Raw genomic sequence first — 25,823 nt, 5'->3', positions numbered from 1 at the left:
ACATTAAAACGGTGACTTTTTCCGATTGCATGGTAAAATTAAATGGTAAAACATACAACTAGTTACAACTAATCAAATTGCATTGTTCTCATTTAGAAATCTTTACTTTATGAAGAAAATATATCCAATCTATGCCTCGTCATCTTGCGGCCTTTGGCTGACACTTAAACCGCAAATATCAAAAGATTATTTGTTGACTTTTTTCTACTATAAGGACGCCTATTTAATCAAGTTATCGTTGACTTTGACCATGCAATTATAGATTTTGATAGATAAATAGAATTTAGATAGATTTTTCTCTTCAAGTTGATTCAGAAAATCACGATACGACGATGCTGGAGCACAATTAGGTTAGCTACTTGAGATCTCCCGAAATCCCCAAACGCGCCTTTTTTCAGCGCTCGTTTCGATTAGATAGCAACATCGCTTCGAAGTTTTTGTGGCACTTTTTAATGCAACCATTGGGAGGCTCCTTGTACTTTAAATCACACTGGCCAATGCTATCCCAGGAAAAAATAAAACCCGATGTGACTTCTTTTCATTGATTGTGAACCGCAGCTTCTGTTGAATTTTTCCAACGGCTTAAAATGGTTGTGTGGGCAGATTCAGGCTCCCACTCTATAAACTTTCCCTTCTCCAGAAAGGCCAGAATCTGATAGATTTAATGTTTTTCAGGTCACAGAACATCCTTAAAACAATCCGCGATTTTGACAGAACGAACCATCCGAACAATCTACGTCTTATTATTGTTCAATCTAAAACGCATGCTGTTTTAAACAAGGAGACACTTGTTCTATGAGACCTGAGAAACACTGTATTTACCCGTTCGTATTCCCATAAAAGCCAAATCTTTCTCTCATTACGGGTGGTGTTCTAACCCCAGAACAAACCTAACTGCTTCAACCATTAATCAGCTAATGTTTGCTTTACCCGGTTGTGCTTTGTTATGGCTATCTTTCCGCAAAGATTTGTGCACACTTCACCTTTTATAAGGCCAATCCTTCACTACTATTTTTGTACTGCAGTTCAGAACATACTGCACACACAGTGTGTCCCTTGAAGCCAACTGCACGCTTACCCTCTCATCATCATATTCCCCGAAAAAGGTCATCACATTGCTTCACTGGACAAATTCATTTCGATGCGCAAAAAAGAAACAACCCCGACAGATCTGACATTCGTTCTCGTACGGCTATGTGTCCCTCCCGAGCACTTTCAATGAGAAATGCACCATTCGGCCAACATAGCCCGCAGGCTATAATAAAACCCTTGCTTGCTTTAAATTGTTCATTCACTTATTCTGGGCACATACAACACAACAGCCCTTAACCTGGCCTTTTCGTCCTCGGCCGTGGTACTTTACGGGTTGTCATAATCATTCTTGCCTTCCTTTACCGGCTCATCACAATCCGCCGACGCCAACGATCGCAACAAACGCCCTGCACACACTTTCCATCCGCATAATCTCTGCATGGTTCGGGGCAGCATCTACATCTCAATATTCGATATCGCAACATCGTAGCAAAGGCAACGACGGAGACCTCACCGTTTCGATACTCCGCCGGTATCCGATTGGGCATCGGGTCCAGACCGCCTCCACGTGCGCGTGCGCACTCGCTCGCGCAAGGATAAACAATTAGTGATCTTCGATCTTATTGTGTTTGCTCATCCGGCCTCGTGTGTCCAAAAGCCACAACTTTATGATCATTGCGAGCATACGTGGAATGAAGTATCGGTTTCGGTTCCCTTTCGCCCTTCACACTTGTTGCCCCTTCGAGCGCCCCATAGCGTGGCCGCTTTCTCGCGTCGTCTGCCAACTTTTCGATCGTTATCGACGGTGCCTGTCTATGGGAATGGTAATAAATGGATGTTTGCGATCTTCATCATGCGAACCGGACGGGACGTGCACCGGCTGGTGCATCGGATGGCACATGGCAGACCCCTGCAATTTAATGTCTCGTGTGATTTTAGGTTACTTTAAGCTTTGTTTCAAGAAAACCGTGATGACTTTTCGGTGAGTGGTTTCTTTTTTTACCTTTTTATATGAACAGATTTCGCGAGTCTTTCGGTAGATGTTTTCTAAATTTCTTTACAAAGTTACCTATCCATTTTAATATTGTTTTGCTACTTAAACCTCTGACCCTCTAGTGATGTATCTTCTGCTTTTCTACTGTACCGACTAAACGCCAACAACACCAATAGCGAAGAAAAGGTGTAATGCAACAAATCGAAACAAAATAATAATAATCCATAATGATAGCGCCGATGATCGTACAATTATTGCTGGTTCGACCGCACCGCACCAACTCACGACCAACACACTGTCTGCTCTCATGTACGTGTGAAAGCAATGTATGTCTGCCTCGGTCCAATATTCGTCAGAGTCTGCAAAGAAAGCCAAAGAGCACGTTCTTTGGCGAAACGGTGCAAACCTCCTTCTATCGTTCGGTCGTAATTGATTTACACAATATTTTATACGGTAAGAGCGAAGAACAAACGCATATCTTCATTTGTTTATGATTTTTACGATAAGTTATTGCCACACTATCGACAGCTTTTCGATACACAGAGTGCACTGGGTAGCCGGCGAAGTCCATGCGTCCTGCTGCTCCGCCTTTCGTTAAGCTGGGAATTTATATGTACATCTTCCTTCCGGCCATTTCGCCACTCCGGCACAACTGGGCACAAGTTTTTTTTTTTAAAGAGTATGGGTATGAGGGTGGTTTATTGTTTTCGCCAGTTCTCAGGATTGCAAGTGAGATGGAAAATGATTCCTTTTTCGTCTGCGAGCCACGCAAAACGAAAATGATGGCGCTAAGCCGTCGATTTACGACTGCCGTAGCTACTTCTGGAGGGCATCGTAAATCGTTCAAGAGTTTCTTCAGCAAAAAAATCTTTCGGTGCCTTATCAGTGTCACGGATGGTAAATCGGGATTGTAATGTTGTTAACAATTCGTAAGGGGGAAATGGTGAGAAACGTACTAATTGACCCAATTTCTTTACATCTGTTTGTCCGCCATTAAGACAACTCAATGAATTTCGCTCCATGAAACAGTGTTTAGAATTTGTTTTCTTTTTCGAAAGATTTACTGTTTAACAGCTTAGATCGACATACTTTTGCACACGACCAGCCACCTAGTTAGGATGATACCCGTCAGCAAAGTAATCCAACCCCTTTGCGCCCGATATTTACATCTCGAATCCCAACCAAGCATCTATTGCGAAAAACAACTTAATCTCTCCAACCGTGCGCATATTTTGCGCCCTTTTTTCGTTTATCTTTAAGAAATTGACAGGGCCTTTACGTGTGCAAATACCACTTCAAAAACAAACACCATCAGTCAGCTCAATGGCAGTTTGTCTCCTCCGGCATACTTTAACCACCAGCATCGCCCTCGCCCGTTGGTGGTGCCCCGTCCGTCCCACCATTAGAAACCATCGATGACAGCTGTTGTTGCATCGGTATGCTTTCTGCATGCACTCATAAATCACTTCACATGATCATCATGGCAAACAGTGCGCCATCGTACGAGGGCTGGCAATACCACTTTCCTTGCACACAGAGTGGCTACTGTTGAGCAAGGTTGTCGCTGCAGCAGAAGCATCGAAGCAACTAGCCAAACCATCCAGCCGACCGTTGCGATGACCGTCGCCCAATGCACGGTAGCCACAGCGCACGATCACTATCGGCAAACGGCGCACAAACGCCGTGTGGTGTGATGATGAGCAGTGATTTGTGCCGTGTTTTACTAATGGCTTGTAATGGGGTACTAATACGGCGGTCACTAATGACGCTGAGTAACCAATCGTTATCCGTTAACGATAAGCGTTCATCATGCTCTTGCGATGCGTTGCTTTCATTTAAATGTCTCTGTACTACTGCAAGGTTAGCGATACAGCTTTCAGCAGCTATAAAAAAAATATTGAAAATATTGTAAGGACTTTTTCAGACTAAAACACCTAGCTCAAACTTCTTGGTCTATTTATTGATATTTGGAGCTCTTAATTTGTAATAAATGTGTGTTTAAAAGCAAAATAGCGTAGTAGAAATGATTCAGTATTTCAATGTTTCAGGCATCGGTGTTACCTGCTGCCAGCGTTAAAAGCATCCTCATTAGAATCTAGCTTTGCTTCATGGAGATATTATTTGAAGCTTTCGGTGGTCGAGACGGTAACAGCACCGGTCTTACTACGGCAGATCCAGGATTCAAATCCCATACGCTAACCAGCGGCGGATTTAGTTCCTCGGAGGCACCTAACTCCTCTGTGGATTGGATGTTGAGAGTCCTTATCACATTGAGTCTTACCAGCTCGGGACCCCTCACGACTGATCAATCCACTTACCGTTAAATCCACCAGTGTACGGATCACTCTCCTATGGTGAGGACTGACTATCGAACTACGTTTTATCAATAAGTCCCATAAGCCATTGGAAGGTTTCCTACTTCGGTTTCCACTCTCTTTACCCAAACCTGTACCATAGATGCAAAATATTAATAATCAAATTGAAGAAAAAAGGCTGACCGCCGTTATAAAATTTAAAAAAATGAAGAAAAAAGTGGAACAAGTAAAATGATACAGTTTAGAGATGAAGGAGGCCCGTTATCTCTATAATCTTATGAAAAAAAATCTGACAATTCCTCAGCTTGAGAACATCTTGATTCTAAAAAAAAATCTTTACTTTCAGACCCCTTACAGTAAACGAGACTCCCAACTTCAGCGACAGTTTACAACATTTTTCGAGAGACTTTATCCAGATGACGCATTTGTCAGTAATCGTCAACACCCAAAGAGAATTCAAAAGAAAAGCAAGCAAACATTTTTACGCCCGGCATAGTTAAGATCCCGGCTAACTATTAAAGGGCCCGCAAAGAATGTGTTGAATTCGAGAAATATGTTATCCATTACTTACATACTTACTTACTTATCAGGCGCTACAACCGCTTTGCGGTCTTGGCCTTCCACAGCAGAATCCGGATCCGCTCATGGTCCCGCGCCGTCGTCCTCCAATCTGTTATCCCGGCCTTTTTGACGGATGATTCCACGTCATCCTCCCACCTTAATTTGGGCCTACCACGCCTCTTCTGTCCGTGTGGACAGCCTAAAAGGACTTTCTGAGCTGGGTCGTCCGGTGCCATGCGTATAACATGACCAGCCCATTGTCATTCCACACATACGGGGCTAACAATCCTTCTGAGCATCTTCCTCTCGAACACGGCTAAGAGGGCTTCGTCTGTTTTGGACAGGGTCCATGTCTCAGAGGCGTACGTGAGTAATGGGACTATAAAGGTACGGCACAGTCCCAGCTTTGTGCGCCGTCGTGACAAGTTTTTTGAGGTGAGATATTTCCTCAGGCTGTAGAATCTGAGCGCAATTCCGCCTCTATGCTGTTTTCGGTGCTGACTTTTGACCCGAGATAGGTGAAATTTCTGACGACTTCAAATTTGCGGTCACCTAGGTTTTCTCCGAGGTTTCTGCAGCCTTCTCGATCCTTTGGTAGGCCTCTGCTACCTGGGAGAGCCGCAGACCAATGATGTCTATATCACCAGCGTACCCCAGGATCTGGGTTGACTTATTGAAGATGGTTCCCGAAGTCTCCGCCTCCGAGTCGTGGATGGCCCTCTCTAGCGCCAAGTTGAATAGGAGACAGGCGAGCCCATCTCCCTGACGCAGGTCTTACGTAGTAGCAAAGGACCCTGAGAGTTTTCCATCCAACTTCACCCGGCATGTGACGTTGGTCATGCTCATTCTGACAAGCTTGATCAGTTTGGTCAGGATTCCAAAAGAGCTCATGGCCTCGTAGAGTTTTATCCTGGCTACGCTATCATATGAAGCCTAAAAATCTATAAAGAGATGGTACGTGTTCAACTGCCGTTCAGCCATCTTCTCGAAGATTTGCCGCATGGTGAAGATCTGGAAGATTTTCCGATCTTTGATAGTTTCCAACCATCTGTTCAACGAATGGGACAAGCTTATCCTGAAAGATTAGGGAGAATATTTTGTAGGCGGTGTTCAACACCGTAATACCCCTTTATTTGTTTCAGTACAACATGTCTTCCTTTTTTTATGTGGAATAGATGATGTGACGATGTGGAATAGATGATGTGATGTGGCAGGTAAATATAAATGTTATCCATTAAGGTATTTAAAAAAGTTTTATTGCCAATGCCATCCGAACTTAGTCTATTTTTTATGCAAAGATCTGCCAGGAGCTAGTTCTTTCACTATTTCCCATTCCACCAGGTGCAAGCATAGTACATCGCAGTAGAGGTTTTGCAAACATCTGCTGTGAATTGCAACATTTGTAACAACACATTCATCGCTTGAGTCTTCAAGCGATGTTTTATTTATTAAATTGATATGAGATAAAATAGAGATTTTTATACAATCAATTGAAAAATACTTTACTACGCTACTTATGAAAGCTTGGTTTAGCGTTCAAGAGTTTGAGAATTTATGAAAATAGTTTGATAGGATATTCAAAATTCAATTGACATTTTAGCTGACTGAACTGAACTGAACTGATTCTACTCAACGGTAAATATATTTCACTTCACTAACTGCACGTAAAACGGCCAGCCAAAACAATTTTGTCACTTTTGCCAACAGCTCATTCTCGCCGCCATATACTAATTATAAGCTGCACTTAATTTGATTAATAGTCAATATTTTACGCTTCCTCGCAACCTTCCACCTTCCGCACCGCACTCACGCCGTTTCCTTCACCATGTCCTCCATGTCCTGCCACCGCCACACAGAGGTTGTAATGAATATTCAAATTAATTTCCTATACCGTGTATTATCAGTGCGACCGCTGCGCACGGGCAGGTGTTCGGAGATCGGCCATCGCCGCATGCGGTACCCCACACAAGCGCACGTGTGTACGTGTGCTGCAGCGACAGCAGCCCTGAGACTTTCGTGCTTGCAAGTTTTTAACAAGAGTAGCGAAATGTCGAACCTGCACGAAAGCTAGAATTAAGTTGTAATCTAATAATAAAAAACAAAACACAAACTTAATGCACGCTAATCTGCCTCCTCGGAGACTTCCTACTCGCCTGGAGAGCGACCGGACCGGCTCCACGGTGGCCACGGGGAGCCATTCGCCCCGGTGTGCCCTCGGTCACTGCTCAGCACGCTGAAGGCCGTATTTTGCGCGGGTAAGTTTCATTTTCTTTACATTTTGCACCTTACATCTCTCATTACCGGCCAGCCGGCCGACCCTACACGGCGCAGCACAGGCATTAGTAGCAGCGCTCGCTCGTGAAATGGTGCAATAGGACGCTCACGTAGCGATTCATCGATCGATTCCCGTTGGGCACAAACTCTCTCGTTTGGTGTTTATCGATCGCAAACGATCAAACATATCGGTCGGAGGACGTTTTGCTAAATGTTGCCCGAACCCTACAGCTCAAGTACAAAAATGTCAAACGGGGTAACCCGTTTTGCAGAAGGAATTAATTTTATTAAATCATCACCAACCATGTTAGCATTGTTACGGATGGTTACGGTGGTCTTCAAATGTTACCACCATCGATGGCCCGCAGCCATACGAAACGGAACACCGAGGGAACGAACGGTTGCACGTTGCAGCCATGCATTCCATGAAGCTGTTTGCTGCATCAAAGGTAGCCTGCTGTAAGCATGACTCCATTTCTTACGCTGCACTGCACGGGTCACTTGGACATGCGAAGCGGTAGTCCTTGAGTTGGAATTAAAAGCAGTGCTTGTTTAACATAGGTCGCGCCAGATCTGCCATTTCTCGCTCACGATCCCGTCGAGGTTCCTGCCTTTTGGCCCGCTATGCCATCACACCATTAGAATCGAGCAGAAACACCGATGGTGGGATCGCATCATTCTCCTTAAATCGACGCTATTTGTTAAGTGTCGAGTGCTTTTGATTGAATCTAGAATGTGCAATACATCAACATTCTATTAATAAAGCACATTCTGCACCGGAGAGCTACCCTTAAAACGTGTATGGGAAATTTCGAACAAGCACGTCATCCACCGTTCGTACGGATCAACGTCTATGGAAACGCGATACCGCAGGCCATTCCGCAACAAGGTTGCATCTTTAGTTTTCATCAACATCATGTGCACATTTTCCTGCTTCCTGCCCTCACCCGATCCCATCCAAATCAGTTCCAGCAACCTACGCTGACGCTAAACGATCGAGAATGGGCGATCCAAGCCCAGCTCACCTATTTCTCAATTGGCCCACCATAAATTACGATAATAATAAATAGGTAAATACGCCGACGGGGACCTCGTCTTTAGCTCGCTCGAGCCCGATAAAGCTTTATTATGAGCACGGTGGTCCTACAGTGTGACCGTGTTGTGCGAGTCGTCACTGAAACCGCTTGGTTTGGTCGAGCGTTGGTGCTGGATAAGGTCCAGTGCATATATATTTCGATCGGTCAAAGTATTAAAATAATTAGAACGGCCCATTACGAACCGATCGTTGATGTTGGGTCGCTAATAGTACGCTTCAACTTTCTTCTCAACGTTCGATCGTTCGATCACTGTAGAAACTGGTAGCCTTTGTAACCCAAAATGGTCGCATGTTATCCAGTACGAAACGTTCACTATGGTTCAAATATTATTCTAGTCATCTTACACGTACCAAATAGCTTCTACTTTATTAAATGTATCTCCTTTCACTTGTTGCTCTCAACATTTGACCACAAAAACAAAGAATATCCACCGAAAACGTTACCTAACTCCCATCACAGCAAGGAATTCGAACTATTTGCATGTTGAAGTACGAGTGCGTCTCCAGCCCGACAGCAAGTGCAAACGTGTCGCAGTAATGTTTAATAGCGTATCGTAAGTTGCAATGCAAAGATTTGTTACGTATCGAGCCCCGCCGTGTGCACATAATTTGCGTACGCGCCTCGCGGTACTGTTGACGCTTTCACAAAAGCTTCGACGCTGCACTGCACGCCGACCGAGCGACCGCTACTCTCGCGTAGGACGCACGATACGCACTTGACCGAACGCTGCGCAAACGGACCTCCTTAAACATTCATTCTGCGGTGGCACATTAATCTTTTTAAATTGACTTTATCTAATCGATTTATTTATTATGCTTTATAGCGCGCTGGCAGTAGTGCAGTTTGCATCCCCGTTTAATGCAACACTATACTAAATCTCACCACTTTCACCTCCTGCGCCCGTTGCGCTGCACTCGGTTGCTAATCTAGCAACCTAGGCCTGTGCCCTTTCATCTGGTTCGTCTTCGGCCTGCATTATCTGTGCTTACTTCAGCCGCCACACAAATGACCATTCGTTTTGACGCGCTTCGTTGCAATGCGTTCTTGCCTGGCTCGGCCGTTACCAGCTGGTGGAACGTGTTTGATTAACACGTAAATCTGTACTGGGCTCGATAAAATCTTAACGCCCGGACAGCTACCATCCTGTGCTGTACTGGATTGATACATTAGCCACTAGCAGATAGCAAGCAGTGTTATTAATTCTATGCGATAATCTTAAGTACAATGTATAGTATTGCTCATTGTTTTAGGTAGTTTAAAATCTAAATAAGTATACAACGTAAGTGTGGGGCAGTCCGAAGGCGCAGGCGCCGGTCTACAAACGGCCAGGACCGGGGTTCAAATCCCATCCGAACCGTCCCCCCGTAGTGAGGACTGACTACCCTCACTACGTAGTATCAATAAGTCAAGCAATACGGCCAGGCCGTTCATAAAAAATGTATATAACGCTAGTATATGAAAGTGAAGTTGAACTAATTTAAATACAATATATCGCCTTTTTTATACTTGGAAATAAATCAATCAATAAAATATTGCCTTTTTCTTCATTAACTAGTGCATTAGGTGGAAGTAGTAAGTATACTAATTATACAAACATGATTTGACTTCGACGAATCGTTGGAATCGTTATTCGCAAAGTGGTCCCTAGGCTGACTACATCAAGTACGAATTAAAAAACGAAAAGGCCCCATATAAGATCTCCTGTTAGAACTCGTATTAGGGCCCCGATAGAGCCTCGAAGAAAGAACCATGTTAAGCAAGGCGAAAAATATATTAACATGAAACTTCGATGCTGCTGGTCTCTATTACAAAGATTATCAGAACCATCAGAACTGGAAGTTATCAAGTTTCCAACAATGTATTGGTTAACGTGGCCTTGGAGATACTTAACGTATGCATTAAAAAAAGTGACAAAAATGTTATGAATTTTCACCTGGTGGTCGGTCTACCGGTCAGTGATCAATGTTTACTAGTTGAATACATACTGTCCAAATTTGAGAGCTTTATTTTTCAATGTACAGTAGCTAGAACGAGAACAGTTAAAGAGAAAAATTCGGCAAGAATGTCATATTTCCTGTCACGATCAAACAAATATCTATCAGTTCTGGCCTTTCTGGAGAAAAGAAAGTTTATAGAATAGAATTCTGGTCCTGGCCAAGCGAGCATTTTAAGTCCCTGAAGCATTCAACACCAGCTGCGATTCACAATCAGTGAAAAGAACGTCACGTCTCATTTCATTTTCTCCAAAAATGGCATTGACCAATGTGATTTATAGTACAAGGAGTCTCAAATAGCTGTCACATGCATTAAAAACTAGTAGATGGTGAAGCGGTGCTGTTATGGACGAAACGAGCGCTGGAAAAAGGCGCGTTTGAGAATTCTGGGGAATCCTAAGTAGCCAACCTAAGTAAGCCCCAGTACCGTTCGATCGCAATTTTCTAGAGGAAATCCGTCTCACTCAATCAATTCAATTCACTTTGAAGAGGAAAATCCGTCTAAATAATTGCATGGTCAAAGTCAGCGATAAATTGATGAAACAGGCGATCTTTGAACAAAAAAAAAAAAAACCAAGAACAAGACAACCAATCATTTTTTGACACTAATGGCTTAAGTGTCGGCAAAAAGCCCCTATACAACGAGGCAAATAATGGATTTTTTATTCTTCTTGGCCTGCTCAGGATTGAGCATGTCGTGTCGACATGGCCAGAACTGCAATCAGTTTCCAGGAAACTCGGTCTAGGGCTGCAGTCCTTCATCCACGGTCCAGTCCTGTATCCGATCTCCGACAGGTTAGACTCCACTTGATCCAGCCAACGAGCTCGGTGTGCTCCTCTACGCCTCGTGCCAAACGGGTCGCTGACGAGTGCCTTCTTGGGCATAAGTCCGACATCCTCATCACATGCCCCAGCCAACGTATCCTTCCGGCTTTGACTACCGTCAGGATATCAGCACCGCCAAACAGCTCAGCTAGCGCGTGGTTCATTCTACTTCGCCACACGCCCTGCTCGCACACACCGCCAAAGATAGTCCTAAGCACCCGCCATTCGGAAATCGCGAGTGCATTGGCGTCCTCCGTCAGCATAGTCCAGGACTCTTGCCAGTAGAGGACTACCAGACGTATCAGTGTGCATTTCGTGTGTTGTTGGAGTCTTCTGGATCGCAGAAGTTTGTGGAGTCCGTAGTAGGCACGATTCCCCTGATTCCCCTGCCTTCGGGTTTCGCTGCTTACGTTGTTGCGCGAAGTTACGATCGTACCAAGGTAGCAGAACGCAAAGTCAAAGACAGAAGTCAAATGATACTCTGCTTCCGAGTCGGTCTCTGTCATTTTTTGTTATTAAATTTATTAAAGAAAGCAATGCAATTTTATTGGATACAGTATTTTTTATCGTTTAATTTTACCATGCATCTGAAAAAGTGGCTTTTTCAATGCATATGTTACCATCACCAGAGGAAATTTAGCTGTGAAGTTTTGGAACAATCACTTTTACAGTAAGTGCCAAAATTATGTGTTCACTGATCTAAATGTCGTCTACAACATTCTGTCGCAAAAAGTCGTCTGTCTATCCTTATGCTTCATCCTGGAGCGATCTGGACTTAAATTGGATGATTTCTAGTTTTCTTGACTTGAATGAATTGACAAAATGTATACCCACACGTAGTACATCCATGCTCGCAAATTTATCGGAACCTCAGTACAATTCTCTCCGGACGGTACGTCCGTATCCAAAACTGTCTTTTCTCGTCCATCACCAAAACTGACAAGGCATCAGTGAGGCTCTTGCATATTCTAGTAGGTTGTTAAGCCAAGAAGAGAATTCTATGAGGTCATGAATTCATTTATAGTCACGAGGTTTTCTAGAGGTCCTGAGGTCTTAGCGTAAGTATGTACTAGAACAACCATATCATTGTCATCATGCATGTAATAAAAACATAACCATATACACATATTTTGCTAAAATTGGGGGAATTTATTGAAGCTACTTTAGTTCAAGTTTGATTTGATATTAGTTTCGTAGGGATTTTACTTTATCTGTTTGTGTGAGGGACTGAACACTTAATGGCACTGGTTACGGTTAACTATATTCTTCATTTAGGAGTAAAATAGTTGGTGTGATTGGTGTGTCTCTTACATTTCTTTTTGGTAGTTATAAAATTGGGAGGGTTTATTTTTTCTTCATGAAGTATCGTGCAATAGATTTCACACAAAACTACATGAAATTGGCAATTGCGGAAGGGTAAAGGAAATAATAAAACCGTCGTCAAACAATTAGATATATCCGAATCGAAAAAGTCCATGGGTCTAGCAGCATTGTCGGTATCATCCGTTCCTTGATATCGCACTCATTTACATTCCAAAAATCATCTGTCCAATTCGTATTCCAAATGGTCGTTCGTCCACCAAAAGTGTTAATCGCAGATGTGCTTGAATCTGTTTTAAATTGTTGGGCAAACGCCTGTCTGTACGTTGCCGACCGTCATCTTTGGTGTAATCTGTTCGACCGTATCTCGAACCTTTACGTTGCGTATACATCCCTGGAATGGAGCACGTGCAACAAATCCTCGAATCTGAAAGAACAGAAAGCGATTTAATATAATATTCTCTCCTGGCAACTAAACATCTGTAGCAAGAATACTTCAAATAATACTAACCCTCTGCAAGTGAGGATGTCCGCCAAGGAACAGAGGTCGAGTGGTATCGGTCGACGGAGAGCGCGCATCACCGATGGCAGGATTCGAGCTTACGTCGTTCACCTTAATCGTGATCACGTACTGCGACTTGATGGCGGAAACCGTACGCCATTGACCATCGCACAGATTCTCGTCCGGCAATGGCGTGTAGGTGGCAGTAAACGGATCATCTCCATTGTTCACCGTTAGACTGATCGTGCCGTTGATCATCTCCAGCACGAAGTACGACTTACGTCCATGTACAGACATGAGCAGACCGCTCTGAGCCCGCGGTCGTATGTCCATGCTAACGGTCAGCTCGTTGCCAACCTTGAACTTTTCGTACAACTTCACGAATCCGCCACCATTGCCAAAGAACGTACCCGTTTCGATCTGCGTGGAGCAGGGAATCGTGCGGGTTATGTTCGACGGTGCGGCTAACGGACGACCGTTGGCTTCAATGTTATTGATGCAACCAACGAACTGATTGCGTTCTAGCACGTTTTTGTCAATCTGTAAAAAAAGAAAATCATGCTTTTATTCGTTCTTTCTGTCCTCTTGTCTGGTTCACCTTCATCAAATACTCACCTTAAGATTAAGTGCTACCTCCTCGTAGTTATCGCCACTGACACCTCCAACAAACATCGGTGCCTGCAGAGCCATGGTGCGAGTCGAACCGACAGACTCTCCCGTCGATTGATCCTCGCTGTCCACTACCAGCTTGCCCTTGTTGTTGTGGCGTGTGAAGTGCACCGTATGCCACTCGTTGTCGTCGTATCTACGCTCGGATGACATGTTTGCCGATCCAGAGCCACAGTTGAACGAATGGATCACCTTTCCATCGCGCAGATGCAATGCGATGAAGTCGGTGTGGCGCGGATCAGCCACATAGAACAGCACACCCTCCGAGAACTCCGTCTTGAAGTTGAACGAGAAGTCGTACTGACGTTTGTTCTTCAGCGGTACTTCGCTGAATTCAATGTGACTGAACTGACCCGTTCCGAACCGATAGCCGTGATCGAAGTCAACATCCTGTTCCGGTGTGATGGGTAGCTTACACACTGGCGGCGGTTCATCCGGTTGTGTTGGCCTTGGACGCATCGTTGTTGTGGTTGTAGTCGTGGTTGTGGTTGTGGTGGTGGTTGTGGTGGTGGCAGTGGTCGTTGGAGTAGTTTCACCTGACGGCGCCTTCGGAAGGGAAGTCGCTGGTGTCCTAGCGTACTCGGGTGTTCGTGAATCCTTCTCTTCGTCTTCATCATGTCTACCCTGCTCTTGATCTACATCGAAGCGACTTGACACAAACACCTCCGGATCCTTGCCATCATTCGGATAGTACAATGGCACATCGCCTGCCGCAAACAGTTCCCTCGAGCATTGATCCAGTACGGCCGACTTCTTGTCGGTGAGCGTAGCGAAATTGACGATCTGTCCATTCACCGTCACGTCACTGATGCATCCCATAAAGTAAGCGTTCGATGCAATCGCATTATGCACCGTGACATAATTCTTCGGCAATCCACCGAAGTAGATGTCACCATTTTCAATGTACAATGGCTGCGGAGGGTACAGGCTGTAGTGTGGATCCTGATCGTCTACCAGCAGCGTCAATCGATCGTGATCATGGCTAGCAGTTACGGCATGCCACTCACCATCATTGTACGTATTATAGTCAGTGGTAACTTCCGACCCGGAGCTGCTCAGTACAAGCACTCCATTTCGCAACGCCAATCCCAACGTTCCGCTTTGATCGTAGTTGCTTGTGTAAAACAGTACTCCATCACGCTGAGTGGTGCGGAACTTAAGATTGACCTGCAGACTGTTCACCGACGCCACTCCCGGTTGATTAACGTAGCCGAACTGACGCGGTGGGAATGACACGAGCGGTGAGAACTTCATCGGACATCCCGGGCGCACATCCAGTGCCTTCAGGTTAATGCTCAAGTCCACCTTGTTGCCCAAAATGTACACATCGTCAATGCAACCATCGAAGCCCTTCGCTGTAACCTCGGGATGGCTCACACGGCTATGATAGCCACCAAAGTAGAGCGCTTCCGAAATGTGCAACTGCTGATGGTCTGCCGATCCGGTCTGCTGGAACACTTCGCGATCGTCTACCGTCAGCTTGCCAATGTTGCCATCACGCTCCACGGAAATCTTGTGCCACTTGTCGTCATTGAACGCACTGCTCGATCCCATTGTGACAGCCTGAGCATGTTGGCCAAGCTTGAACTGGAATACGACCGCTCCGTCGCGCATCTCCACCGAAATGAAGTGTTTGTTTTTGCCCGCGTAGAACAGCAGACCGTCACGCGTCTCCGGTGGTGCCTTAAACTGGAACTGCAGCTGTGACTGCTGCTTGAACGTGTATGGTTTGGAGTCGATCGCTACGTAGCCGTTGCCACTGAACCGGAATCCTGTGGATGGATTCTCCTCATTCCGTAGTGATTCACGTTCCGGCGATCCGTACACGTTCTGTGCATCGATAAAGTTCCACAGGCCAACGTGCTCGCCACCAATCTGCAGTTGCTCGATACGCCCATCGAACTCGCTCGATTTCACATCCTGTGGCATATTGTACTCCGGTGGATAGCCTCCGATGAACAGCTTGCTGTTCTGATCCACGTTGAACACGTTGTACGCTCCCGGAAGCACCTGTTCCTTAGTATGGAACACATCCGTACCATTTTCCAGTTCTTCGCGGATGATGAGTTTTACGTTGTTTCCGGTACGCTCGACGACCGCCTGGTACCACTTATCATCGGCCACATACTTTGGACTTATCACCTTTTCGGGATCATTGCCAAGATCAATTGACAGTACTGGATAACCATTTTCAATCTCCAGTGCCATGTAGTCATCGCGAGAGCTCTTCTTCGCGTCCGGTTTAACCTCGTTACCAAGATACAGCAGGAAACCTTCCGGTCGGTCGGTGCGGAAGAACACGGACACGTTGGAGTTTGTAGCCATCTGGGACAGGCTTTGTGGTGGCTTTAGCTCAACGGTGGTGTTGGGATGGAACTGCATACCAACCTTGATCGTATTAGCAATAGATCTTGCTTCTCCGATTTGTCGCTTCAACGACTCCAACCGATCACCAATATCGCTCACGATAGAGTCCACCTGATTTTGCTTCGTGTCGAGTTTTTCGACCAGCTGGCGAATGTTGGGAATCATCGTTTTAAGACGTTCGATCTGTGTTGTTGCCTGCTTGATGTCCTTTTGCGTGTTGTCCACCTCTTTCGGTAGCTGCTCTGCCATGTACACACTCTTGGATAGATCACTTATCATCGGGTCCAGGATCTTCATCGAGTTGTGTGACTTAGCTTGCGCTTCAATCGCCTGATCACGCGCAGTTTCCCAATCATCCGTGTGCGATTCCTCCGGAATACCATCTAGGGCAGCATTGATTGAGTACAGCATGTCGTCGCTGTGTGCGTTTTTCTCCTTGATACCGTCAACCGTATCGATCGACTTCTTGCTTTGTGGTTCGAGTTCCATCTGAAGCGTAGTAAACATACGCCGTGCTTCACTCAGCAGATCGCGCGAAGCAGCATCCGATTCGGCGGCACGACTATCGATGCCCTCCGTCTGATTCGTTGCCTTCTGTGCCGTAAGTGTAGCGTTGCGGATATTATCTGCCGCTTCCTTCACCGCGTCCACAATCTTCGAGTGAGCCGTTGCTGCCTGCAAGGCCGTTTCCGAGTCAGCCGATACTCCAGAATACTTGTCTGTCAAACTCTCGGCTTCCATCTTCAATTGATTAGCGTGCTCGTACGATTGTTCGATCAGGGGACTCAGCTGCTGGTACTCCTCAAACGCAACCGGTAGCTGATTGTCCACATCGTTGTTCAGATCGGTAAGCCCTCTGTTCACATTTCCCAGCTCAGTGTGCGTGATGTCGATGTCCTTCATGATGTTGGACGAATTTCCCAGCAGCACTTTACTGTTTTCGGTGTTTTCGGTAGCCTCTTTAGCATGGGCCGTCACCGTGTCGAATTTTGTATTGACCGCGCCTTTGTTTTTATTATTCAACCTCGAAGTGATACTGCTTTCCTTCTCCACCTTCAAGCTCCAGGTGTAAAGATCCTCCAGCTTCACGTCAAACTCTCCAATATCGTGCATAAGCTTCGCCAACTTTTCATGTTGCGTTTGTACCGGTTCTCCAAAAGATTCGACCGCTTCTAGCAAGCGCGTGGCATTTTCCAGTTGCGAGTTGAGCGATTCCGGTGTGGTCGAGTACTGTTTGATATTGTCCAGATAGTTTTTCGCCTCAGCAAATGCTTGATCCAGTTTGGTGATCTCTGATGAGCCAAGGTTTTCGGCCAATACCAACACTTCATCAATCGTGTTCTTCGTGTTGATGTGTACCAGACGACAGTCGTCCAACACATTGGACGCGGCTGCCAACAGATTCTGACTGTTTGTAGAAATGTCCTTCGCGTTTTCGTCTGCATACTGAATACGGCGGTCTATATTTTTAACTTCCATCTCCAGCGCTTCCACCTTTTGTTTGGAGGGATTAAGGTTTACCCCATGTGGATCCAAATTGCGCACCTTCGGTTCTAGCCGATCGACCATGTCGTCAAAGTACTTCAGCTTTTGCGAAGTGTAGTAATCGTCCGCAATCGTTTTGATGTCATCCAACACAGGATCAATATCGAGCTTTAGTCCATCCGTTACATCTAACAATGCATGGTGGCATACATCACACTCCTGGCAGCCGGTGTCCGGAATCAATACCCAGCGATATGGACACGAGTCACACTTTTCGCCCACCACTCCCGACAAACATTCGCACTGTCCCGTCAACGCGTTGCAGCCCAATCCTCTGGAGTAGTCAGTGTTACAAGAGCACGGTACACAACCTTCCTCCGAGTAGTTCCAGTAGCCAGGCTCACAGCGATCGCACTGCCGTCCCGTCACTCCCGGTTTGCAGGCACATTTACCGGTATGATCATCACACTGTGAGCTGTTCGATGCAATACCACAATCACAAGGCGTACATCCGCGTCCCGATTCGAAGCCATAGTGATCATCATCGCAGCGATCGCACTTCTCCCCGATCACGTTCGGCAGACAGTTGCACGTTCCCACAAAGTTGTCACAATAGTCCATTCCGGTCTTGTCACAGATACAGCTCTGACAATCCTTAAGATGCACAGCATCGCCGTAAAATCCAGGAGCACACAGATTGCACGCTCTGCCGTAGGTATTGTTCAAGCAAAGTAAACATTCGCCCGATACAGAATCGCATGCACCCGGTTCCTCTGCGTTGATGTTTCCAGAGCAGTCACACTGTTTACAAACCTCACCCTCGACCTGTGGCTGACCGTAGTATCCCGGAGCACAGCTCTGACACTTTTCTCCATGGTATCCTGGTTTGCAAGAGCAATGTATTTCGTATCCATCTTCGGACACCTCGCACGACGTGGCAAAGTTGTTCGACTCAATCGGCAGTGGACAAGCGCAAATCATACAATCGTTCGGTGTACCACGCGTCGCGTTACCATAGTATCCTTCGATACACTGATCACAGTGATCGCCGGTGGTATAATGCTGACAGTCGTGACAAATGCCAGTATTGCAATCGCAGGTTGCCGCATGTCCATTGCACTCACACGGAATACAATAGCCGAGGTACGGACCGTTCGGATCGCGGTAGTAGCCCGGTGCACAGTCTTCACACGATCGTCCCGTGTACCCCGGCGGACAGTCACAATTTTCAACTGCCAGCTCCCGATACAGATGTGGATGTTCCAGATCATCGTGGGCCATGGTAAGGCTTACATCGGACACCACCGTCACCAGACCATTCTCCCAGTAGGATGCGCGTATGTAGATGTTCTTCAAATCGCGCAGCAGCATCATAAACTGTTCGCGGGTTACCGAACTTCCGGCCGCGGTTTGGAAGTTGCTCTCCACTATCTCCACGCTTCCACTGAACAGCTGGTTCGACGATGGCTGCCGATAGCTTTGGTGCATCACTTCCAACTGTTTACCCTCTAGGATCACGTCAGCACCGATCAGTGCGCTGCCAAACAGCCCATTCGTGAAGAGAATTTTGTACGTCAGGAATCCTCCATACGCCGACAGATGGTTGTTCAGGTCAAACAAATGGTCCAACATGCCAAAGTACACCATACCGGCCGATGGGTCCCGGTTGTCAAAAGCACTCAGCGATACCTCAGCCGATGTTTCGTTCAGCATTACCTCATCGCCAAGCACCCACGGTGTGATTGTGGCCTTGCCACCCGACAGACGAATCGTGTTCACCGTCACATCCTTCATCATGCTCACGTTGAACGGACGTAAGAATGCGGTTTGACAGCGGCTAGAATGTCCGAAGCAGAAGCATTTGGTACAACCGTCCGGATTGCTCGCCTGAAGGTTGTACGTTCCGTCAACGCAAGTACTGCACTCGAGTCCCTGCACATTCTTCTTACAGAAACAGCTCTCGTCCGTTTGGTCGCAAATTTCGAACGTTGTTCCGCGGATGTCACAACGGCATGGCTCACAGTACGGGAAGTTGTAGAAACCGTACTGGCAACGATCACACTTACGGCCGACCACATTCGACTTACACTCACACATACCGCTGTCCATATCGCACTGCAAGTTGTTGTTGGCCACACCCAACGGGTTACAATTACACTCTTCGCAACCAATGATCTGATCGAATCCAAACGTGTACGGTACACACTGATCGCACTTTTCGCCCGTCACCCGATCGGGACAGACACACTCACCGGTGTCCTTGTGGCATTGTGCGGTCGACGGACAGTTGCAGGGTTTACAGTCCGGGAATCCGTAGTATCCTGTCTTGCAAGCTTCACACTTGCGTCCAATTATGTGCGCCTTACACTGACACTGACCACCGAACGGTTCACACTCGAAGCTCGTCGATCCTGAGTAGTCACAGTTGCAAGGCAGTGCACCACTGTTGTAGTCCGCGGTGAGCGAAAATACGGCCTTCTTGCAGAAATCGGAAGCATTTGTCTGGATGTAGAAATGATCCTGTCCACACTGCTGTATGAACTCATTCGTCTGATCGAACGTTTCCTCCTGCAGCAAACCATTGTGGAACTGTTCTGCCGGTACCAACAGTACATAGTCAACCCACACCCGTTTGCTACCGTCGCTCACAATCGTTAGTTCGATCTTATCCTGCAAATCGAACTCAATGTATCCGTTGTCCTGTTTGAGTACCTCGCGACAACCGCTGTTCGCTGGGCAATGACGAACTTCCAGACGCCCGTCATAGTTTTGTCGCGTAGTCTGGATACGATACTGCACATTGAACGCAGGATGATCTGGTTGGAAGAACTTGACAATCAGCACATATCGATTCGGATGCTGGATGTTAGCTTCAATGTTCAATTCCGTTTGACCCTGATCAAGCAGAATCAACTTGGTACTGTTATCGTGCAGTTGACTCGGCACCTCCTCTGCGATGAGATATTCATTTTCCGTTTCAAACTCAATTTTCTTCGAATCAGGTGCGGTACGATAGCTAGTCTGTATGCAGTTTCCTCCCTGCATAACACACACCGAGTTCGGTCGAATGTAATCCGTGGACCAGTCTTCGTATGGAATGGCAGTGACTGATTTGATCGCGATCGAACCGGATGGATCGGCACGCTTCAGCTGAATCGGTTTACGATTGTTGGGATCGAGGAAGAATATTTTTTCGCGCGACTCCCTATCGATCACCGGTTGCCGGCAAACGGTAGTATACGTGCAAGGGTAAGCGGTTGCCGACCCATCCTGGTCAATATCTCCGACAAGATTCACCTGGAGAATGGCTACCTCGGGATTGTTGCGATTGGTGACGTAGTCTACGACCAGCACATAACGTCCAGCGTGTGGCACCTCCATCGGATAGAACAATTCCTGCTGCGAATCGGTCAGGATCGGCATTTCCGGCTCCCTCACCTTGTCCAGGTGCTGGTACTCTTTGAAATACTCCACCGGTTTAAAGCTCTGTCCATCCTCAATGATGAATGCTTCCGTTTGTGGGTTGAATGGAGCCACGCTCGGATATTGATAGTGACGGCACAGTTCCATTTCGTCAAATTCGCACGGATTTTCAATCTTTTTCGTCAGTATCGAAGCTTCGTAATACGCTGCCGGAAGCAGCACAAAGTAATCGAGAAACACGGTCTTTTCCGTTTTGATGCTGATAGTATAGCTTCCCGGGTCCAACACAACCGGCGATGGCACTTCTCCACGAGCGTCCGATACGGTCACAAATTCGGGATTTTCTGTGGGCTTGAACAACACCTTCGTTTTCTGCTCAACCTCCGTCGGATTGTCCGGTGTGATAAGAATGGTAGCTACCACATTGTCAGGATTCGGGTTTTTGTATCGAATCACCAACCGGTACACGGATGACTTCAGCACACTGACCTCGTTGATCACCTCGTTCTGCAGTGAGGACATAACGGCATATCCACGGCTGCTGAAGCCAGGGAAAATATCGTCGTGGAATTGGTATCGAACTTGCGCACCCGACTGTGTGTATCCATCTTCGTACTCAAACTGATACTGGTAAAGCGTCGGGTAGTAGTGCGTGGTTAGCGGATAGGAGCAGGTACGTCCAGAAACACGCGGATGACATCGACACTGTCCCGTTTCCTTGTTACAAACGTTATCCGCCGCTCCACCAATATCACAACCGCAATCCTTACAACCGAACAAATTCGACCCGAACAGATCAAACGTTCCATCCTTGCATTCGCCGCACTGGCGTCCCTTCACCGAAGGCTTACACGCACACTGACCCGTCTTTGTATCACAGGTATCCAAAGCACCGATCGTGCCATCGATGAAGCACTCGCAGTCCTGACAACCATGTGGATTGGAGGCGGTAAGATTCCAGTACAACGGACGACACTTGTCGCAGATTCTGCCATGTACCCGTTCCTTACACTGGCATAGCTCTCCGGCCGGTACCGAACCACATCCGGCAAATCGTTGTATCACACCCGCCGGGTCGCAGTTACATTCTTCGCATGCCGGGAAATTGTAAAACCCTTCCTTGCACTGCTGGCACGTCTTTCCGTCGAAGTTATCCTTACACTGGCACTGACCATCGCTGGTACAGGATTTGGCTAGCGAACCGTACGAATCACAGTTGCATGGCAAACACTCCGGATACTGATAGTAACCGGCCAAACAGGCCGTACACTGTCGTCCGCCAAAGTTCTCCAAGCAAGAGCAGCGTCCAGTAATGTCACAAACTGTAGAGGTACTGCCGGCACTGGAGCAGTTGCAGGGCACACAGTCCGGATAGTTGTAATATCCAGGAATACACTGATCGCAGCGGGGTCCACCATAACCCTCCCGGCACAAACAGGTACCCAAGTTCTTGTCGCAAACCTCCTCCAAAGTGCCACGGACATCACAGTTACAGTCTGCAAAGAAGTTTGGACGAAAAATTTGAAACCCAGTTCTTGTGTCCACCTTCAGAACTAATTTTACTTACATGTGCAATCAGGATATCTGTAAAAACCATCCTTGCAAGTGTCGCATAATCGACCGGCGAAGTTCGGTTTACACTGGCACTGGCCACTGCCCTCATCACATACACGATCAACCGATCCGTGCATGTTACAGTCGCAAGCTATCGAAACAGAGAACCAAATGGTACATTAAGAACCCAATCCATCCTTGCTCTGCAGTCTATAGTTTACTTACGATCGCAATCCGGGAAACCGTAGTATTCCTTTGCACATTGCTTACAGTGCGGTCCGTCAAAGTTGGGCTTACACGGACAGGTGCCATCCACCGCTTCACAATAGTATCCAACCGTACCATTCAAGTTGCACTCACACTGGCGACAATTCGGATAACCAAAGTGGCCATACGAACAAGCATCACAGAGCGGAGGCTCGAATTCCGCCCGACATTCGCAGCGTCCAGTTTCCTCCTCACAGTTACCAGTTGAGTAAAAGTGATTACAATCGCAAGCTGCAGTTGAACAAAATTCATAGTTTAAAATAACTTCCATTTGTAGAGGCCTTTAGATAGCTAGATGCCCGATACTTACGCTGACAAACGTCCGTTTCGTTCCAGTACCTGCCGTACGGGCGATAGTACTTATCCTCACACTGGTTACAGTTGATGCCCTTCGTGTTATGCTGGCAGTTTTGGCAAACGCCACCACCCTCATAGTTTCCATGAATGTCCAACGACAGCGCTTTCTCGTCGATCTCTTCGGAGTAGATACATTCATCCGAATGGCCATGACAGTTACACGCTGAACGAAAGAACATTGAAACATCAGCAGATCCTCGCATGCAAAACTCGATAATAAGACTTACGTTCACACTGGAAAGGTCTTGCATTCGTGTTCTGACGCCATTTTTTCTGCTCAAATCCAGGACAACACTCGGCACACTGGATGCCGCACGTGTTGTGCTGACACTGACAGGCAAGAATGCGCATTTGGGACCGTGGATCCTGTACGTTACACGTGTTAGCATGTCCGTTACACACACACCGACCACCAATCGAAATATCCTTGATCGAGTAGAAGTACTAAGAAAAATGAAAGAATAGTAGCTAAGATGAGTAACCGTTCTGAAGAATTTCTACTATGGCAGGATAGAGTAGTACTTACACGTCTCGTAACTGTAGGATCCTGCCGGGCTACGGACATAAGATGGCCGAGCAAATTCTTCGTTCGCAGCAGACGAATGCGCACGTTCGTAGCTCTGCTCCATTCTTGCAGCGTGGACGAGTTGAAGTAATTGTTAGCCGATGGACGATTGTTGAGCAAACGAATGGGAATCTATAAGACAAACGCACACTTATCAACCGTGCTTATTAACTTCTCCACCAAGCGCTATCATTCACCCACCTCACCACCCTCAAGCGGTACGATCTTCGAATGATCCATTGTACAGATAACGTCGTCATCGTTCTGGAGCGGCTTCAAACTGTCCGGACCGAAGTATGTAACGCAGTCAGTGGGCGAGTCGGAGAAGTGTTGCCACGGTGTCCATGTTTTGCCATAATCGCTAGATTTCTCGAGCGACCACAATCCTGGACGAGGCGAGTTGCCCATACGAATGAACAGATAAGCCACGTGGAATTCCTGTAGAACAAAAAGAAAAGATCGTTTAACTCTACTAAAATTCTTTGATGACCGCGTGGTGAACCAAAAACACGGTGGTGTATGTCCACCGCTCATATTACTGAATGAAAAGTTGCATAAATTAGAATTGCTGACATGAGGAGTTTGCGTTCCACAGACACTGTCCGGATGCATTTTTGCACTAGTTCTGGGGGGAGTAGGAATCAACTTGATGCGCACGCGAGTTGTTATAATAACAATATACAGTGGTCATTGCAATGAAAGTAATTGTGCTACAATGTCAAGTTTACGCCGGGCTCATCAAATGACTCGCTGTGCGTTCGGAATGGACGCTAAATAGGCAAGACGCCGTTTAACTGCAAATCTTCATACGGACGGAAATGAGAAGATTATCGTACGTATTCTTACAGTACAACTATAAATATCAATTAAAAGTGTGACTGTGTTGGATACCAGCTATTGTGTGTGGAATAAAACTCTATATAAAGTATTTAATAATTTGCTATGCTATGTTTTAAATCAGTTTTGAATCAAAACTCAAAACAGCTTCCTTTCTTTGATGCCTCATTATGAGATTTAAACCATTTTGTGTAACGCAATTCGATAAGGCTACGCTCGGGAAAAACGATTAGAAATATTAAAAGGACGTCTTGTTAAAATAGGGAAGTATAAGAACCGTTCCAAATTGATAAGAAAACTATGCTGCAGTACAAAACCAACCAGGCAGCATAGAAACTTAGCATGTACCAAGAATAGTGAGCTTATCAGCGAAATGAAAGAGAACGCGAGTTCAACAAAGTTATCATACCCGAACGGGATTCAAACGTTCAAACGCTTATCAAGACGGGATGTACTGGGGCTCTTGTTTTCCGGTCCGTATGGTTGAATAGTATTTCCGTACCCTTCATAAGAGACCCAACATGTGTACCATATGTGTTTGTCTCAAACTATGATCATCAGCATTATACCAGACCAACCAGATCCAACCACCCATACAACCGGCCATGGTAAAGTTTACATTGCTTGTTCACAAGCAAACAGATGTGTTTGCGAAAGCGCTGAGATTATGTCATCTTCCGGGCGCTGAAACAGGGGATTAGATCATTTTCGTCCAGATGGTCTCACCAGCCAGTTTAAAACGTTCAAAATTTTACTCAATCGGTTGCTTAACTTACCTGTCCGAAATCGATCGTGAGGTTCACTTCGTTGTACTTCATACCACGAGACAGTGGAGGGCTCTGCCACCAATTTTGCGTACCATCGATGGCATACTCCGGCGGATGGCTTTTGTCCGGATCGGAAGGATCGCAAACATCGCATACCTGTTCGGTTTGAAAGAATGTGTGGTCATCAAAAGCTGTCTTGCTGATCGATGATCGTTGTTAGACGATTGAAACCGATCGACTTACCTGTCCCTGAATGACGGAATATTGATTCTGGTTGTCGTTTTCCGTGTTGGCACCAACCAACTTACAGTACAGCTCGGGTCCATCGGTATCAACGCCACATGTTGCGGTGGCAGTAATTTTGCGTCCCTCAGCAAGATTAAAGTATGGTGGGGTAAGCTCCGATCGTACCGCTCCTATGGTCAGCACCACAAGAAGGACGATCGAGGCTGGTGATGTGATACCACCCATCCCGAATCGTCCCAACAGTAGGACTACGGGGGTTATCACACCAGCTCCAGACGAACGAGACAAAGCTGATTGTAAGAGAGTGGTTAAGTTTAATAGAAAATCTAACTTCTGCTTTTTATGGATTTTTTGTTTGATTTGTGTATGAAA

General features: G+C 46.3%; 2 protein-coding genes across 3 annotated transcripts in view; both read right to left on the bottom strand.

The window, feature by feature from the left end:
• The window catches only part of LOC126563180 (selenoprotein F), an 805,869-nt gene that overhangs the window by 294,007 nt on the left and 486,039 nt on the right, over positions 1-25,823 (bottom strand). Inside the window, exon 5 of one of the 2 annotated variants that reach the window (XM_050219805.1) lies at positions 3,269-3,279. The exons of the other annotated variant lie outside the window; for it this stretch is intronic. The gene's annotated coding sequence lies outside the window, so the exon portion shown is untranslated. Of the gene's footprint in view, positions 1-3,268; positions 3,280-25,823 lie in introns of those variants that run through there. 2 annotated transcript variants of the gene reach the window in all.
• On the bottom strand, positions 12,707-25,684 carry LOC126561239 (laminin subunit alpha). The gene is made up of 11 exons (XM_050217190.1): positions 25,449-25,684; positions 25,215-25,361; positions 23,803-24,039; positions 23,563-23,733; positions 23,264-23,480; positions 22,990-23,199; positions 22,638-22,910; positions 22,426-22,563; positions 13,530-22,354; positions 12,924-13,454; positions 12,707-12,839 (listed from the first exon to the last, which is right to left on the bottom strand). Exons 1-11 carry the CDS (start codon positions 25,674-25,676, stop codon positions 12,708-12,710), a joined length of 11,109 nt encoding a protein of 3,702 aa, XP_050073147.1. The 5' UTR covers positions 25,677-25,684; the 3' UTR covers position 12,707.

The sequence above is a fragment of the Anopheles maculipalpis genome, chromosome 3RL, assembly GCF_943734695.1.
Source record: "Anopheles maculipalpis chromosome 3RL, idAnoMacuDA_375_x, whole genome shotgun sequence".
Taxonomy (NCBI): domain Eukaryota; kingdom Metazoa; phylum Arthropoda; class Insecta; order Diptera; family Culicidae; genus Anopheles; species Anopheles maculipalpis.
This window is presented reverse-complemented; position numbering and strand designations above follow the sequence as displayed.